The sequence below is a fragment of the Equus przewalskii genome, chromosome 1 (assembly GCF_037783145.1).
Source record: "Equus przewalskii isolate Varuska chromosome 1, EquPr2, whole genome shotgun sequence".
Taxonomy (NCBI): domain Eukaryota; kingdom Metazoa; phylum Chordata; class Mammalia; order Perissodactyla; family Equidae; genus Equus; species Equus przewalskii.
The window spans coordinates 133,361,637-133,379,364 of NC_091831.1; the positions used below are offsets into that span (position 1 = coordinate 133,361,637).

The window sequence follows — 17,728 nt, forward strand, 5'->3', positions numbered from 1 at the left end:
GTGATGGGAGGCATCCAGGCTCTCTGAGACCCGGCCCCGTGCTAGGCTGAGACCCCCGGGGTTAACCTATGAGTGCCTAGGGGCCAGCAGTAAGCCTTTTATTCCCGATTCCCATCATTAACACTCTCAAAATTTCCTGGAACTTTAGTAGTAGATATTTAAAACAATGCTGGTTTGAAGATGGACTTAGTCATCACTGGTCTCTCCATTCTTGATGGTTTATTGTTGGACACTCGAATTATTTCCAGTTTGTTGCAGTTGTGGCCCAGTGTTGCTGTCAACTCCTTCCTATGATTTTCTTTTTGTTCTTCCCAGAAGGCCTATTTTTGGAAGGTGTTTGGCCTTGAGAAACACGTGTCTTTATTAGCTCTGTCCCTTGGCTTCTGCACAAAGAAAGCCTCCTTCTCTTTTGCCCAGATTCCACCCGGCAAGACCCTGCCCAAATGCTGCCTCCTCCCAGAAGCCTTCCCTGGATGCCACATTTGGAAGTAAACCCTTCTGCATCTCTTCCTGCTCCTTGTCTTAGTTTACTCGGGCCACGGTATCAAATTACCATCGACTGGGTGGCTTGTAACTAACAGAAATTTATTCCCCTCGGTTCTGGAGGCTGGAAGTCCAAGATCTGGTTCTCTGTAAGAACCCTCTTCCAGGCTTCCTCACATGGTGGAGAGAGAGGGAGCTCTCTGGCGCCCCTTTTATCAGGGCGCTCATCCTGTTCATGAGGGCTCCACTCTCATGACGGCATCGCCTCCCTGAAACCCCACCTCCTAATACCACCATATTGGGCGTTAGGATTTCAACGTATGAATTTTGGGGGGAGGTCAACACTCAGTCCACTGCACTCCTCTCTGGTGGTACTCATCTTGTTCTAGTCGAAAAAATTTTATATACACACCTTATTTCCTTTATTAGACTCAGTGGTACACTTCACGTATTTGAAACCCAGAACGGATCCTTTTAATACCCCTGTGCTCTGTGAGACAAAATTATTTTTGGTAATAATCATGCAAAAATCAGTTATAATCACTATTTTCTTGATTTGGCTTTTAGTTTTAAAGCAATGAACCATTTAAAAAAGGAGAAGACATTTCAACTTTAAAGATAGTCAAATGCGTTAAAAGTATTTCCTGTTAAGAACCAGAATTCTTACTTACTAAACAAAATATTATACTTACATATTTCCTGTAAGAACCAGAATTCTTGCTTACTAAACAAGATATTATACCTCACCGTTCACTGTAATATCTGTTTCACTGTTTTAAATTTTAAACACAAAACCTCTAAGTGGTCACACAGGACAGCAGAATTGAAATTCCCAGATTCTGTTTCTTTGTCTTTGCGATCACTATGGTGTCATTTCTTGTTTCAAATCTGCTGTTTAAGCGCAGGAACCTGCAGTAAACACCCCAGGACTCGGAGACATGAGGCGACCACAGTGAGCCGGGAGGATACTGAACCTTTAGACACTTCCGCTCGCAATGAGCACATGTCACTGAGTCCATGAGTGTTGAGGCCAATTGCACGACTGGAAGTTCTCTAAAGTAACGTCGACGGAGAACATTTGTTAAAGGGTAAGCCAGAAAAATGTGAGCATTTGAAGTTTACATATGTATTAATAAAACTCAACAGTAACTGTAGCAGTTCTTTTCAACTTGGACCAAAAATCTATTTTGGGTGGGACGAGCTTTATTTCGATCACTGACGTTCTTTAGAATTGTGATAATGAAAAGGAAGACCAACTTTTATTAGGTTCTATTATTGTATTTGTATGCTCTATGGATAATGGCCCCCTTATTGCTGACTTCCAGGACCTATAACTCCCACCTCCCCACCCGGGTGCACCCCTGATTCGACACCAAGCCCGGGGAGGGCAGGACCCAGCCGTACAGTGAGCTGATGTACGGTGTCTACCGCGTGCATGCATCGGTTCTGAGTGTGGGCGGAGGCCCAGCAGGATCGCCCGAGGATGTCCTTTTCCTATGTTTAAGGCTGACTCTCGTCATGTACTTCCAACAAAGCCACATATCACAACAGATCGAATACAGAAACAGATCCAAGAATCCAGCTATCTTCTGTTAAGCCAGATATGAAAGAAATTGGCAAAATCTCTCTGTTAAACGATGTCACTCTTCAGACTCACTTTTTGTTGTTTTTGTTTGGAAAATACAAGTTATTTCTCATAATATTGTGTTATACATGTTGACGTGATAGATTTCTTATTTTTTAATGCATTAAAATTTTTAAAATTTCTCAGTTTTCCTCTCTCATATGGTAAATGTTGAGAGCTGTATGCCATATAAAGAAAGCTCTTTGGCGTTCTAAATGATTTTTAAGAATGCAGTGGTGTCCTGAGAACAGAATGTTTCAGAACCCTTGCACTAATGCATTGTCTTGTAAACGGTAGTGCTCGTGCCCACTTGTTAAGCAAATGAGTGACTCAATGGATGGCCTTCAGCTCTTCTACGACTTGGTGGCTGTGACCTGGCTTGGAGGGAGGGGGCAGGCCCCTGTAGGCAGTGGGGGTGGATACTTGAAAGATGGGGCCTGCCAGGGTCTCAGAGCAGCAGCTTCCATCTGAAGCAGTGTTGGCTCTGCAGGCAACACCAGTGGGGTGGGCCTGGGCCTCCGGCAGTGAGGTCTGGGGATACAGGTGATGATAGCTCTGTGTCCTGGGGCCTCAGGAGGCTCACTATCTCCTGATCCCCTTGGTGCCAAAGCATGGGAACAACTCCCCAAATCTGGCTCCCTGGGAAAGGATCTGAGCAGAACGGCCTTCCTGGGACTTCTGAAAGTCACTGGGTGTGAGCACAATGGAGAGAGAGGCCTGTGGCCTCCATCAGACGGATTGAGCTCTCCGTGCCTCTCCCTGCTCCGCCCTGGACAGCCAGGGGACCTCCAGCGAGTTGCTTAACTGCTGGCTTACTCAACCATATGGTGAGGGTGGGATGAAATGTTTGTGCAGTGTCTGGCACATACTGGTGCACAGTACATGAGTGGGCCCATTAGTAAATGTCATTAATAATTATAAAAAAGAAGTAGGCTGGGGGAGGGAGTTAAGGGGGGGTGCCTCACGGGAGTTCTTCCTGGTCCCTGACTAGCAACAGTTGAAGCTTGGTATAGACCAAGGGTTTTCAACCTCAGCACCATCGACAGATAATTATCATTGTAGGGATTGTCCTGTTTGTCATGGGATGTTTAGCAGCATCTCCAGCTTTAACCATTCCATGCCAATAGCATTCTCTCCCCAGCTCTGACAACTGAACATGTCTCTGGACATGGCCAACTGGGGGCAGTTTTGCCCCCGGTTGAGAACCACTGGTGTGGACACTCATCTGACAAGGGCTCCACCGTGGGATGCCGGCCTCCCTGCAGGCCTAGGAAGATGTCACACCAGCCCCAGGCACACACATCTGCTCACTCCTTGCAGAAGGAATTCTGCCAAGAGATTCTGCTCCCAAGGGAACAAGAAGCCTCCTGATTCCGATCCTATTCCCTGAGGAACCATCCCACTGCTCGCAGTCCCTTCCCTCAGCTTTTGGACAAACCAGGACCCTAGGAGAGCAGCAGCTGACCGGCACGAGATTTGCTGAGGGGAAGCTGGACAATGCCCAGCAGCCCTGGGAGAGGCCCTCCTGTCCTTTAACCTCCACGTCGGCACTGATGACTTCCAACCCCCGCGTCTCCAGTGAAAAACAGTCTGGGCCAACCAGCGGTAGAACAGGTAAGCCAACGGCGCTCTATTCACACAGGGAATGCTCCAGTGACAGAATGAACGAGTCACTACCACATGCAGCCGCGTGGACGCATCTCACCAACAGAACGTTGAGCGCAAGATGTCAGACGCCAAAGAACACCCACTGTACGCTCCCATTAACGGAAAGTTCCAAAAAGAGGCAAAATAATCTATACAAAGGCTCAAGGGTGCACAAGCGAGGCTTCTGGGATGCTGGCTCAGTTTGTGAAAATTCACTGAACACTTCTGGTAGAGGTACTTTTCTAGGTATATGTTATACTTCAGTAGAAAGTAAACAAACAAAAACAACATTCTGGGTCAAAGGGCAGGACAGGCCCTTCAGCAAAATCCCTGTGAACCCAGGGAATAAAAACCATCAGCAGTTTTACCTGTATGGTCCTAAATTATTATTATCATTTTTGGTCATGGCTGTATAAATAAGAAGATGTATGCAAAATAGTTAGCATAGTGGTTGGCACACAAAATGCTCAGTGGCTGGTCATAATTAATACTACTAGTAAGTTATTAACTGACCTAGGAGACAGAATAATAAATATGAAGAACAGCCCTTTTTCTTAAAGGAGAAAAAACCTTGGAATTTTCAGGTATATCTCTGGTTAGTAAATTCCTGATTCTCAAAGTTTTTGGAGCTCCCCCCAAGCACAATCTATGAGGAAAGAAAAAATCTAAGTCTCTACCTTAGAGTTACTAGCCCCTGACTAGTAACCAGCACAAGAACAAAGTCCCAAATGCCAGTCTTGTTTGGCCGAATTGTTGAGTTCACTTTGTATCTGCCATTTATTGATCCCATGCCCTGTTTAGCTGGGAACCTGGAATCCCCCTGCCTGATAAGCCTTTGGATCTCTTTGGACGTCAATCTAGTTTATGAATTTACAGAACAAACAGGCATGACTCAGTCTCACAGTAAAACTTTGGCAGTAAAACGAAGTCTAGAAAATGTGCAATGATGTCTCTGCTTCAGCCCTTACTGGAAACAGGACTCTTACAAATTCCTCCCTCTTCTGAGAGAGCCAGCAATTAGACAACCTCAGCAAGACTGAGCATTTCGTTGCAAGCAGTGCTCCTCAACTGCAAATTAGATGCCAAATGAACTCTCAGAAAGATCCGTAACTCTTTCAGACTATTCTCCGCTGAAAGAGTCTTAGCAGGACTATTTCTGAATCTGATGTGCAAGAGACTTCAGTGCTAGCTGCAAACACTTTTAGAAGTCTTCTACTTCCAGAATGGTTTCCTAAACTTTCAGTCCTGCTTACAAATGGCTACGTGTCCCTGTGACCAGTGAGGCCACTGATAGACCCACCCAGTATGCTGTGAAGAAAGCTCTGTCCCACACAGTCAAGAACTCTTGGATTCTTTGTGACATACATTTAAAAAAGAAAATCCATGCCCATCTCCAGAGAAAAGACAGGCTCTTACCTGGTCCTGGGCTTTGTCCATGGGCACTTGATAGAATAAAGATGCACAAGACCAAGAAAATAGAGACACACAAGGGACTCTCCATTTCTCCTGTCTCCCCCGGGGTCCGAGGTCTTCTCGCTAATATCTGAAGCTAAAGAGACCAGATTGCCTATTGATACTTTGTCAGGGAAGGCTGTCCATTAATTATTAACCTTTAAGCATGTTCTCTGGTGTTCAGACACTTTCTTTGTTACCCTCAACCCAAAATCTAACTACATATAATACAAAAAAGGTGGATTTACAAAAGTGTTTTTTTATCCTGCTACATTTTGAAAATAAAACATCCTGTAATGTAGTCTTACCTTCTTGGACGAAGGTCAAAGTTCCAGATTAATCGATTTAAAGTTAATGTGTCATTTTGGGAATTCTATCAAAGGTCAGGGGTAGGGCCTCTCACCACGTTGCTCCTTCTGACAGTGCTGCAAAAGGCATGCAGGCTCGTGGCTGTGGTATTTCCAATTGCAGACTAAGCCCAGAGAGAAAGAAAAGGGCTCTGCTGGGCAGAGAGCCCCCAGAGAGTCCGTTTTCTGTTGAGTTCAGCAAGATTGCTGGTGCCTGTGGTCAAATTGTGGTGGGCAACATTTCTACAGCTGAAAGGGCGGAAAACCTCTAACCTCAGTGGAAGAAGGAGCTGATGGAGGAGCCAAGATGTGGAACTGGATGCTTTTGCTGGGGGCCCTGTGAGAGCTGACCCTAGAGTCAACACACTCTTTCCAACTCTGTGTCAATTGATGCTCCAGCTGGCTAGAGGATTGGGAAGTAAGGCCACTCAGCAAAATCAGGCAGAGGAAACGCTACTGTGTATGGCTCTTGTAATATTCCTTGGGTCTCTAGTTTTATTTAAACTTTATTGATTTGTTCTACATTTTTTTTTTTTTTTTGCATACCTACTAGATGCCAGGCACCATTCTAGGCACTTGGGATGTACAAGTGAACAAAACAGACCAAGATTCCAGTCTTTGTGAAGTGGATGCACCATTGGAGGTGGGAGGAGTCAGAGAATAGACAACAGACACAATAAATAATAGATTTATGTACATTGGTAGAATGCAATGGGAACTGTGGAAAAAGGGAAAGTATAGCAATGTTAAGGAGGTGGAAGGAGGTAGTGATTTTAAATAGAGTGGTCAGGATGAACTTTGTTGGGAAGTTGAACTCTGAGCAAAGATTTGAGTGAGTTTCCCCTGTGGACGTCTTGAGGAGGAGAGCTTTATGTAGCCAGAGCAGTCAGTGCAAAGGTCCTGAGGTAGGAGCATGCCTGGTATGTTCAGCAAGGAGGCCAATGATTAGGAAGACACCGTTATAAGAACTTTGGCTTTTATGCTATGAGGCATGGGGGACTATTGTGAGCAGAAGAGTGACATGATTTGTATTTTATTTTTAAAAGATCATTCTGGTTTGCAAGGCTATGATCAGATTATAAGCAAGTGAGTGTGCAAGTGTAGAGATCTTCTCGGAGGCTATTGCAGTGATCTAGCAAGAGGTCATGGCAGCTTGGTCTGGCATGGTAACAATGGAACTGGGGAGTGGTGGATGGGTGCTTGGCTACTTCGAAGGGAGGTACAACAGGATTTCCTGACTATTGGGATGTGGGATGCAAGAGGAAGAAAGGAGTCGAGGATGACTTCAAGGATTTTGGCTTGAACAAGTGGGATAATGGGGTTGATATCAGTTGACTTGGGAAGGCTGTGAGTGGAGCAGATTCAGTGGGGGAAGATTAAGAATTCAGTTTTGGTCCTTTGAAGTTTGAGATGCCTCTGAGACACCCAAGTGAAAATGTTGAATAGGCAGCTAGATAACTTGGTGATCATCACTGGGATGAAACTAACTGAAAGTCGCTTCTGAAGCCACCAGGAGGTTTGGACCATCCTGACCCTAAGCCAGATCCTAACACTGTGCTGTCCTATGGCTGCACCTCCTTCTAGAGGTCTGTGGCTTGAGGACCATCCGGTCAGATGTATGATTTCTGAGCAGAGGCATCTGCCCTTGCTCCCTGGCTGTCTCCATCCTATCTTGTACTGTTAAGCAGAAGCTTCCACTTTACTTCTCTTTTCCCGTAAAGCTAGAACCTAAAACCAGCCTGACTGTCCACCTCGGGTTGCTTTCCCTGGGTCCACCTCATCTCTTCTTCTCGGGTACTGCCAGTAAGGAATCCCTACCTCACTTTGCAGATTCACTCAACAGCGAATCTGAGTGCCTCTGGAACACTATTTCCCCCAACCCCACGATTTCTGCAGAGTGCACTTTCTTACCACCTTCTACAGAGGAAGAGGCCTTCAAAGTTGTTCCAGCTCTTCTAAGTTCTCACTTGCCTCACCAAAAATTCCTCTACTACCATCTCATGCCACTCAAGTTCCGTGAGGCTCTCCTGGATGGGATAAAGAGGAATGAGGTGTGTTCCCTTTTGTGAGAGGGGCGGGGGGAGTGTCTGCTTCCGCCTCTGCCCAGCCTCTGTCTGCCTGTCCCATGGCCTTCCTGTGCTGGTTTTAATGCACAAGCTCTCTTGTGTTCCCTCGGAGCTGACCAGGGAGGCTCCTGGGAGGGAAGAGGGGACGACTTTGCAGAGAATGAGGTTTCCAGAGCCTGAGGATCCTGGGTCTACAGTCTACTAGTTGTGTAAAATGTTACTTAACGTTAATGAGTTCCATCTCCTCACCTATAAAAAGGGATAACATGGCTGGCGATAATATTTGATGTATCAACTTAATATTTTTCTCCCAACATTTCCCCCTTGCTCTCCTTCCCACTTACAAAAGGCAAAGTAGAGAGAAATCTACAAATCTTCTGTCGTCCAAAAACTTAGGACCTAGGGCAAGGGAATTTTAACCAACAAGACAAACAAAAAACGTTTTAAAGGGATGTGAATGAAGCGAGAAGGAGCACCCCTACCCTCCCATCACTAGAAAGAGAGTCTCTTGGGCTCTGCAGGTGGGTGGGGCAGGGGGAGATTTGTCTGTGGGTCTGAATGCAGAGGGGACAGTCCCTTCCTTCCCAGAAACTCTGCTGGAAGGTGGTAGGAACCTAGAGAGGAAGTGGCTGTGTGTGTGTCAGCAGGTGGGCAAAAGATGCTCCCGTGCTTGGCGGGGGGTGGGAGCAGCATTGAACCTCTGATGTGACGGGTCATGTAGAAGGGGAAGACCATCCCCTCAGTGTTCACCTAGGTGGACAGATGACAGAGAGCCAGGTGCTCACCGCCAACCCCAGGCCTGGGTATTGTATCTGATCCAGAACTGCGGCATAAGTAGTGGTGGGAGTGGGAGGAAGGAATCCAAGAGGGCCTGGAAAATAGGACTTTGCAGTCAGTAGCTCACATGGGAATATAGACATTTCTTGCAAATCAGAATTTGTGAACTGAGATTTGCACCTCTGCAGACACAGGTAAGTCATGAGTGTTAGAGATTTGTACGTGAAGTGCCCAGCCAATTGCCTGGTTCATAGAAGAGGTTCAATAAATTACAGCGACTTATTTTGGAGGCAATATGCTTAGTGTTCAAGGGGCCAGGCTTTGTAATCAGACAGATTCCAAAGTTCAAATCACTGTCACCTACTAGTTGGGTGGCCTTGGGCAAGACATTAGTGTCCTGAACTTTAGTTTTCTCCATCTGTGTAGTGGGACTAAGGATGCCTACGGGTCAAGGGAGGCGATGAAAAGGGGTAAAGCCCTTAGACGTCCTGGCAAGTGGGAAGTAAGAAATGGCGGCTATTATTATTTTTACTGTTTTTAATTCACCTAGGGGATCAAGAGGGTGTCCAGGAGGTAGGTAACAGCAGGACCACGGTCATAAAATTTTAGCAAAAAATGAGAAGGGTAGGAAGTGAGAAGGGTCTGGGCCAGTGGTTCCAAAATCTGACTGAGCGCTGGAATCAGAGTCAGCCAAAGAGCTCATGAAAAGGGCAAGTTATGCGTCCATTCCAAGAACGACTGAATTGAAACTTCTAGGGCTGGGGCCTGGAGAACCTTCATGCTAAACAAATTCTCCATGTTATTCTTGGCCACATGAAGTTGGAGAACCATTGCCTCAGAGCAGTGCTTGAGGAATCTACTGAGGGACAAGAAGAAAATCATAGACCTTTCTGATCTTTCTTCTATCATCTGCTATTAGCTGAATGTTTGTGCCCGGCTAAAATTCATATGTTGAAACCTACCTCCCAAGGTGATGGGATTAGGAGGTGGGGTCTTTGGGAGGTGATTACAGCATGAAGGCGGAGCCCCCGTGAACAGGTCCCTTATAAGAGGGACCCCAGACAAATCCCTGGCCCCTTTTGCTGTGCAAGGTTAGAATGAGAAGACGGCCATCTATGAGAATGGGGGCTCTCACCAGACACCTTGACACCTTGATCTTAGACTTCTCAGCCTCCAGAACTGTGAGAAATAAATTTCTGTTGTTTATAAGCCACTCAGTCTATGGTATTCTGTTATTGCAGATGGAATGAACGAAGACATCACTTTAGAAAATTTTGTTAGTGTGTATATAGTGTTTATAATATATTCATACTCTATTGTTTGTATATAGTACTATGTAATATATTCATGTTATATAACTTATAAGCAAGTAAATATTTTGGGGGGGGCTCAAATTTTTTTAAACTGATAAAGGCCCTCCATTAAAAAGATATGTATGCCTTCGCTGTAGATGGATAGAATGGCTCCAGGCCTTCATGACCTATTATGTAATTGACTCCATCAATACATCAGAACAGTCAATAAATCCATTAGTGGGGTCTTTTTGTGATTTTGATACCCATGAAAGCCCAGCAGCTTATGGTGAACCCTTCAGATCCCATGAGATGAAAAGGAGGCAGGCCTGTGCCTCCTGGAGGCTGGGGCCTCCAGCAGAGTCATCAGCACCACCCATGGTAGGAGAGCCCTGTGGTGTCTCTCATCTGCAATCCTCGGTTGAAAACAATAAGGGTTTTGTAATGAGATTCTTAAAAGTTACCCAGTTCTTACTCTTTTTAATTTGAAGAGCTCCTTGAAGAAATAGAGATTTTAAGAGATTGGCATTTGATGACCTGAATGTAACCTTTTCCTTTAGCGTCATGTTGATAAGGAAATTAATTGGAAGAAAAGAAATAAATATTTTACAGAGATAAAGAGAGCAAGTCCCAGGAGGGAGAATCCAGGGATCAAGGTGAAGTTCACTGATCAGAGAAACAAGGTGTTATATTCAGAATCAGATTTTCTTGCTTTCATCTTCAGAAACTGGGTATACCTGAGAACAGCAGCCTCTTGGTGGAGTCCGAAGAAAAGAGTAATTGAAACAATAGCTTTTGGATTGGTACTAATATTTCCCTCATTTTACAGTTGAGGTTAAGACTGGGACAAAACCATATCTTAGCCGTAAAAGGCTGAGGAGAGGGGAGATCAGGGCCATGTGAGTCCAGGGTCAGTTTTCTTAACAACAAGCCCTTGGTCCCTACGTATCTGGTTCTCCTCAGAACTGCACTGGGCTTTCCTTCCTACCCCTCCACCCTCTTCCACTTCCAAGATGAAATTTATGAACTTTCAGGATCATGTCATTGGAAAATAACTACCCTCTTTTACTTCTGCTTGGGACCAGGCTGCCACCGGGCAATGATCAAGCGTTTATTGAGTCGTCGATTGATCTGTATGGATATTATCATACCCTGGGAGGATATGGCAAAAGCAAGTAGGGACATTTCTTTAATTTGAGTTGGCTAGGACCATGTCCTCCTTTGGAAAGCTGTTGACTTGGAGTTTAAACTTGTCCTTATCTATTTTTTTTTTTAACGATCAGTAAACAAATGAAAGCTGAAAGCAAGATCGCAGACAACGTCTTAGACTATGAGAAGGAATGAAGGGTTTCAAGCCTTTCAAGCAGGTGGTTATTCATCCAAGATCATCACGCCTGCATCGAGTAACCTTTGCAGATTAACCTGTGCATCGGCTCTGCCTGTGACTAGTTGTGTGATCTTGGGCAAATTATGTACCCTTTCTCAGCCTCAATGTTCTCATCTGTGAAATGTAATTATGAGGTCAAACATTATCACATGGAAAGTGCTTATAAAAACTCCTGGTCCAATCAGAGCTCATTTGATTTTTATAACAAATGAGGTAGGAATTACTTCTGCCATTTAGCAGGTGAGAAAACTGAGGCTCCGAGATTCCTTGTCCAAGGTCAAGTGTCTAATCAATGCAGATTGGACAGAAGGACGTCTAGGTCCCTGTAAGCTCTGATGCTCTCTCATTCCCAGAGTCTAAAGTGAAAAGCTAGTAGCTAGGGAGCAAAGAGTTGAGATCACTTTCTGCACTTATTTTTATGTTGCCTGATCTGTGCTGGCCCACTTACTCTCCCCATCAGAATTTCAGCTGCTGGTTTGTGGAACAGTTAAGAAAGCAAACAAACAAAAAACCAAATACCAGAACAGTCTTTTTGTGACCAGATACAATAGTTCATTTTATGATTTTAATAGTTTCAGTAGAAAGGAAAGTCTTTTTTCCTCTGTTTGCATTATGCTTGGAGGTAAAAGGAAGTAAAGATTTAAGTTGGTTTTGATAGCCAGGTAGACATGGAACATGGCTGGCTCCTTATACTTTGCCAAGGGTTTTCTCCTCTGTGGGAAAGGGGGCAGGTGTGGACTAGACTCTGCCTGCATCCTCCAGCTGCTTGGAGCGTTGGTTGGGCTTGGTGAGGGGTGATAATGCTGGTCTCCTCAGAGATCCCAACCAAGCCATGAACTAAACTGGCTGATTGCAGAAAAGCATGGGCACAGTTTGGCAAGGTGTCACGCTAGCTTTCTTTCTCTGGGTCCCAGTGCTTCTGACTATGGGATACCCAGGGGCACTGTCCTCACCCTGGATATTAGCAGGGCTGGGGCATTGCTCAAGTGGAAATGGCCTGAGCCTCTTTGCAGCAGCTGGTATTCACACCACGTCAGATACTCATCTCATAAAAGCTTTCTGGGGTTGGCAAATGAAGTCCTTGGCTGCAAGAAATCAGGAACAGTTCCCAGTGATCTGCTTCAAGTGCTGCCAATGACTCATAACTTTCCTACTGACAGGGGATCTTGCTGATGTGGTTAGTCATTGATTCCTAGACAGGCCTAGAAGTCAGGGGTCAACAGTTCAGGGGCCACCTCCCAAAGACACCAGCCTCCACGTGGCAGTGAACACCTCACTGAAACCTCAGGAATAATCTTATGGCACAGGTATGATTATTCCCTTTGTACAGAGAAGAAAACTGAGGTTACTGAGTTGCCCACACCCACATTCTAGAAAGTGATGGAATAAGATTTGAATTATGTTTGTGTAACTCCAAAGCCCACACAACAAAAAGTAGTTTGGCCAAGTGTCACAGGAATTGGCTGTGAGATCTTCGTGTCTCTTAGATGAAAACAAATGGAGTTGTGTTGTGCTCTTGTACTGCAGATAAGGACATAGGTCATGTGTTTATTGTATTATTATTTTAAAAACAAATGTTCTCAAGGCTTTCCTCAGCTATTTAACGAAGATAGCCTTGAAATAGCCCATGAAATGTAGCACAGGATAGAAGTGATGGAGACATTATGGTGGGATAGAATTGTATAATTTATGTACAGATTAATTTTCTCCAATCAACAGTAAATAAAGACCAGCCCAAATAGGGGACTGGACTTTTGCCCACGAAGCTTTGTCGTGGACAGAACACCGTTTGACAGGAAATTGTCAGGGCGAGGCTGTGCTATGAGTGACGTCCTTTACACACCACCATTGCTCATCCGGTCCTCCTGAAACCATTGGGTGAGATCATGCCTGGGTCTTCCAGGAAGCAACACTGAGATGTTTTGAGATGCTTTGATACTTCTGTTAAGAAATAATTTGTTTTAAAAGGTAAAATCATGACTGTCATTCAGATATAAAAATGAACATATGGTAAACATTTTATTTTAACTCATTAATGAGGCAACTGGTAAGAGTGTTATAACCAGTTCAAAGGAGAAGCCAAAAATCCCCACAAATTCGTATGGATAAAAAAAAATGTTGAAATGAGGGTGCAAATGGAAGCACAATTAGCTTCTTCCACAGTGTGGGAGGGAGGTCCATGGAACTTCTACAGGACAGGGCAGAATTTGCGTCTTGCTTGGCTGTTAGTTATCTACAGTGTACAGAGTTGTAAGATGCCTCAGGGCAGTGAAGGCTAGAATCAGATAACCCAGGAAGGCCGTGCTGTGTGTACACAATGCATAGTTTTCCACTGAAGCACAGAAGATCCCCTGTAAGTCCTATCCTTAAGAAATGACAAAGGAAGTATTCAGCGACAGAATTCTAAAGATCACAGGATAAGGTCCCTTCCGGAGGAGAGGCTGTCTCCTTCAGTATCTTTGTCCCTAGAGCAGAGGCTTTGTGATAACAGGGAACTGGATTTCCAAGCTGGATTCTCCCTTTTTAGCCCCATTAGAGGGCAAATTATTTAAAATCTTTGTGCCTCAGTTTCCCCACCCTCAAATTGGGACAGTACTACTATTTGCCTCACAGGGTTTGGGGGAAGAATAAATGAGAAAAATCCTTGAGCTGTGCTTAGCCCAGTGCCCAGCACCACACATGTTAGCTATTATTATTTTTATTGATTACCATCTTTCATCGTGCTTTTCATTTCTCCCGTCCCTTACAGGTTCCTTTCCTTTTTCTGCCCATTTAACTGACTATAATAAAGAATAGAAGAACTATTTATAGTGGTCTTGAAAAAAAGTATAGATAGGATTCATGCTTCCTGTCCTTGATTTTGGAATTAACTGTAAAAGTTGTTATGAATTCCATTCTATTTAAAAAACAAAGCACTCTCCAAAAAATATTTGCTTTCTTGTTTTTTGAATAATTTCCATCACCTGTCTTAGACTAGCTAACTCTGAATTTAAGTTAATAAAACATGGTTCCTTTTCTCAGGCTAATGGCCAAGAAAACAGGCTGTAGAGTTGGAAAGGCCCCCAGGGTACCTCCAGGGTAGCTGGGGACAGAACCCCACCGCCTGGAGAGGTGACTCACTGGCGTCAGGACTAGGAACTCGCTGGTGAGTCTATCCCCGGTCTCACTCCTCATGCCCCAGGGGTCCTGTCCAAGGGCCAGAGAGTCTGTGCCCCTGGGGGGCCGCATGTACTGGACACCAGAGAACATTGTCCACACAGTTCTGCCCAGAGTAGTCGGTGCAAACCCGCCTTTGGAAAGTTTATTTTTTCCCATAGGGTCAGGTGGAAGGGGGATCTCTTCAACCCCAAGCAGGAATTCCTGGATGTCTCGGGGTCAGGAGGCCTGAGTGGATGTAACCTCAGCAGCCCCAGTTTCAGTCCTCATGCCTTGAGAAACTGCACATCATTCAGGTGAACCCACAGGCACTCTCCCCTCTCCGGACCAGCCTGTGATCTGCAGGGAGGAGAAGGCACACGGGCAAGTGTTTGCTGAGTGAGCCAGGCTGCGGAAGGAGCTTTCCTCCAGACAAAGTTCAGGGATGGGAGGACGAAAATATTGCTGTGTCTAGGCTTCCTTTAAATTTATGGCCCCCGGAGTGATACCCTGGAGAGAGCCATTTTTCACTCCACAATTCTATTCCTATCACCTAATCGGACTGTCAGGCTACGCAGAGGACTCGGGAGAGCGGACCATCCTTTCAATGCCTTAGGAAACAGCATGATTAGATCTCAGAGGTCAGCAGGTGTGTAATTGGGATCTTAGAGCTGGAAGGAGAGCACAGTCAGATTTACACAGGGCTCCTGGCCTCTGGGGACTCCTTCTTTTTGCTATCATATCATCTCAGAGCAAAACTGCTTGTTTTAGCTCTTGATAGAAAAGTAACTTCCCTTGTCCGTTTTTCACAGGCAATAGAAAAGCAAGAAAGAAAATAGTAGGCTGTTAATATGTGTAGCAATACCCACTCTTGGCCAAACTGGGTGCCATGGGAGAGAGACATGGATTTGAGGGCAGAAGATCTGGGTGTGAACCTGGTTCTGCTGGGGTAAGTCATGACCTCACAGTGGGGACAATGAAACCTGTGAGTCTGACCTCAAGAAGTCATGAGAATGAAGAGATGGTTAATGTCCCAAGATCCTTAAGCAATAAAAGGACTCATGTGACGTAGAGACTCCAGACTGGGATGTCAAGTGGACGTGTGTGTTCGTGGAACAGAGGGATCTTGTGAGGCTTGGGGGCCCATGCAGTTCTGCTTCCTGACCTCAGAACAGGATCTATACACTTTGCAGCTCCAAGGGCCCGGGGTGGCCAGCAGCCACCCGCAGAGGGAAAGGCCTGGTTCCCAGCAGGGGAGAGCTCTCCTAGAAGGCATGGAGGGAATGCTGAGGTGCCCACCTTAAGTGGGTTGGAAGCATCATCGATGGGGCCAAAACATGAGTGGACTGCCTTACAAAAATAATTCCCTGAGACTTCGGAGGTGGGGGTCGAGGGCAGTTGAAAGCTGGTAACTGAGGTCAAGCTGAGGGCTACTGCAATTGGGGAATTCCTGGGGACCTCACAGATACTCCCTAGAGGATAGAGCCTGGGACGTTTGGTTATTAATGTAAAGGATTACATAATATGATGAGGACGCTTGCTTTTAGGCTTCTCTCTGACTCTCTTGGCTGGCCTCTCTTGTCTTCAACGCCCCTTTGACTGAATTCAGAGCCCTTGCACTGCCGTCAGGATCCCCCTCACGCCCACCCGCAGGGAAATCTCAGCTCTGGTCTGCTGTCTCCCTGGGCACCCAAGGGAGAGGTCTGGGTTTGTGGGTGAGATCCTCTGATGAGTGCACGCGGATGGGAGAGAGGAGGCGTCCAAGGTTGAGCCCTGGGAGTGCCAACATTCAGAAGTCAGGAAGTTGGGAGGGACCATTCTGCTTTTGCCAAATTATTTCTTGAGCATTAATTCTTAGTAGTAACATTCCCTCCTAAAGGGTGGGAACCCTATGGTTGTAAATGAAAGGTATAGGTCAATTTCTGGGCAGTTTCACTATCACTGGATATTAGCATTCATTCTTTTGTGTGTTTTTTTTGGTTCCTTTAGAACATGTAAATTGTCATCTTCAGACTGCTTTCATTTACATTTCTTTGATTTCTAGTGAGAATTCACATTTTTACATTCTGTTTGTCTACTAATTGTATTTCCCTTATGGGAACGGTCCTGTGTTTTACCTATTGATCTTTTGGGATCTTGACATTTATTTTACAAATTTGAATTAGCTATTTATGATAGATCTTAATTCTTTGTAATGGTTGATAGAAATATATTCCCTCTTTTAAAAAATCTTTAGTAATGCTAATTTTTATAGTGCAATCATTTAAATCGCTTCAAAGCTGAGAAAGTTAAAATTCCCCCAGAGAGGTGATAAACAGTTTTTTCAATTTTCTGCAAGTTCTTCCATAATTAGATTTTATATTTGGATCTTTAATCAACCAAAGCTTATTTTAGTGAAATGTTTTATTTTTAATATCTTTTTCTATTATAAAATCAATAAATGTTTATTATTGAAAAATAAGAAAATGAAGAGCAAAAAAAAAAAAAAAAAACGTGGTGGAGAAGACCCTTAATTTCACCATTCCAAGATAACCACTGTTGATGTTTGGATGTGGATACCTCCAAATTATTTTTCCTGTCTATATATTTATGTTTAAAAATACAACTGTAAACATACTATATAAACTCATTAATAACCTGTCTTAACAATATTTAATGATGTATTTCAGCGGTATTAAATATTCTTTTAAAATATTATTTGAAACAGCTATAGAGTATTGCATTCTATAGATATACCGTAATTAACTTAATTTCCTATTGTTTTTTATTAACTTTAATGTCTAAGATATCACTACTATGAACAGTGCTACTATAAACATACTTAAGCATGAATCTTCGTCCACGTTTCTCTCTCTCTCTCTCTCTTTTTTTTTTGCTGAGGAAGATTAGCCCTGAGCTAACATCTATTGCCAATCTTCCTCTTTTTTTTGCTTGAGGAAGATAAGTCTGAGCTAACATCTGTGCCAATCTTCCTCCACTTCATAAGTGGGTTGCTGCCACAGAATGGCTGACGAGTGGTGTAGGTCTGCACCTGGGATCTGAACCCACAAACCAGGGCTGCCAATGTGGAATGCTCCAAATTTAACCACTACGCCATGGGGACAGTCCCTTGGTCCACATTTCTGATCACTTCCTTTGCATAAATTTCCTAAAGTAGAATTGCTGAGGCAAAGGTTAAAAATCTGGGTACAACAATACCATTCACAATCGCAACAAGAAGAATAAAATACCTTGGGGTAAATTTAACTAAGGAAGTGAAGGACCTATATAATGAAAATTACAAGGCCTTTCTGAGAGAATTGGATGACGACATAAGGAGATGGAAAGACATTCCATGTACGTGGATTAGAAGAATAAACATAGTTAAAATGTCCGTTCTACCTAAAGCAATCCACAGATTCAACGCCATCCCAATCAGAATCCCAATGATATTCTTTACAGAATTAGAACAAAGAATCCTAAAATTCATATGGGGCAACAAAAGACCCCGAATTTCTAAAGCAATCCTGAGAAAAAAG

General features: G+C 44.3%; 1 protein-coding gene across 2 annotated transcripts in view; it reads right to left on the reverse strand.

The window, feature by feature from the left end:
• Positions 1 to 17,728, reverse strand: part of LIPC (lipase C, hepatic type) — a 161,053-nt gene that overhangs the window by 133,654 nt on the left and 9,671 nt on the right. The window contains exons 1-2 of one of the 2 annotated variants that reach the window (XM_008521810.2): positions 5,515 to 5,853; positions 5,171 to 5,303 (exon numbers count right to left, since the gene is read on the reverse strand). In XM_008521810.2, coding sequence (XP_008520032.1) covers positions 5,171 to 5,255 — 85 coding nt within the window. In that variant the 5' untranslated portion in view covers positions 5,256 to 5,303; positions 5,515 to 5,853. Of the gene's footprint in view, positions 1 to 5,170; positions 5,304 to 5,514; positions 5,854 to 17,728 lie in introns of those variants that run through there. The other variant, XM_070579029.1, reaches the window with a different exon arrangement.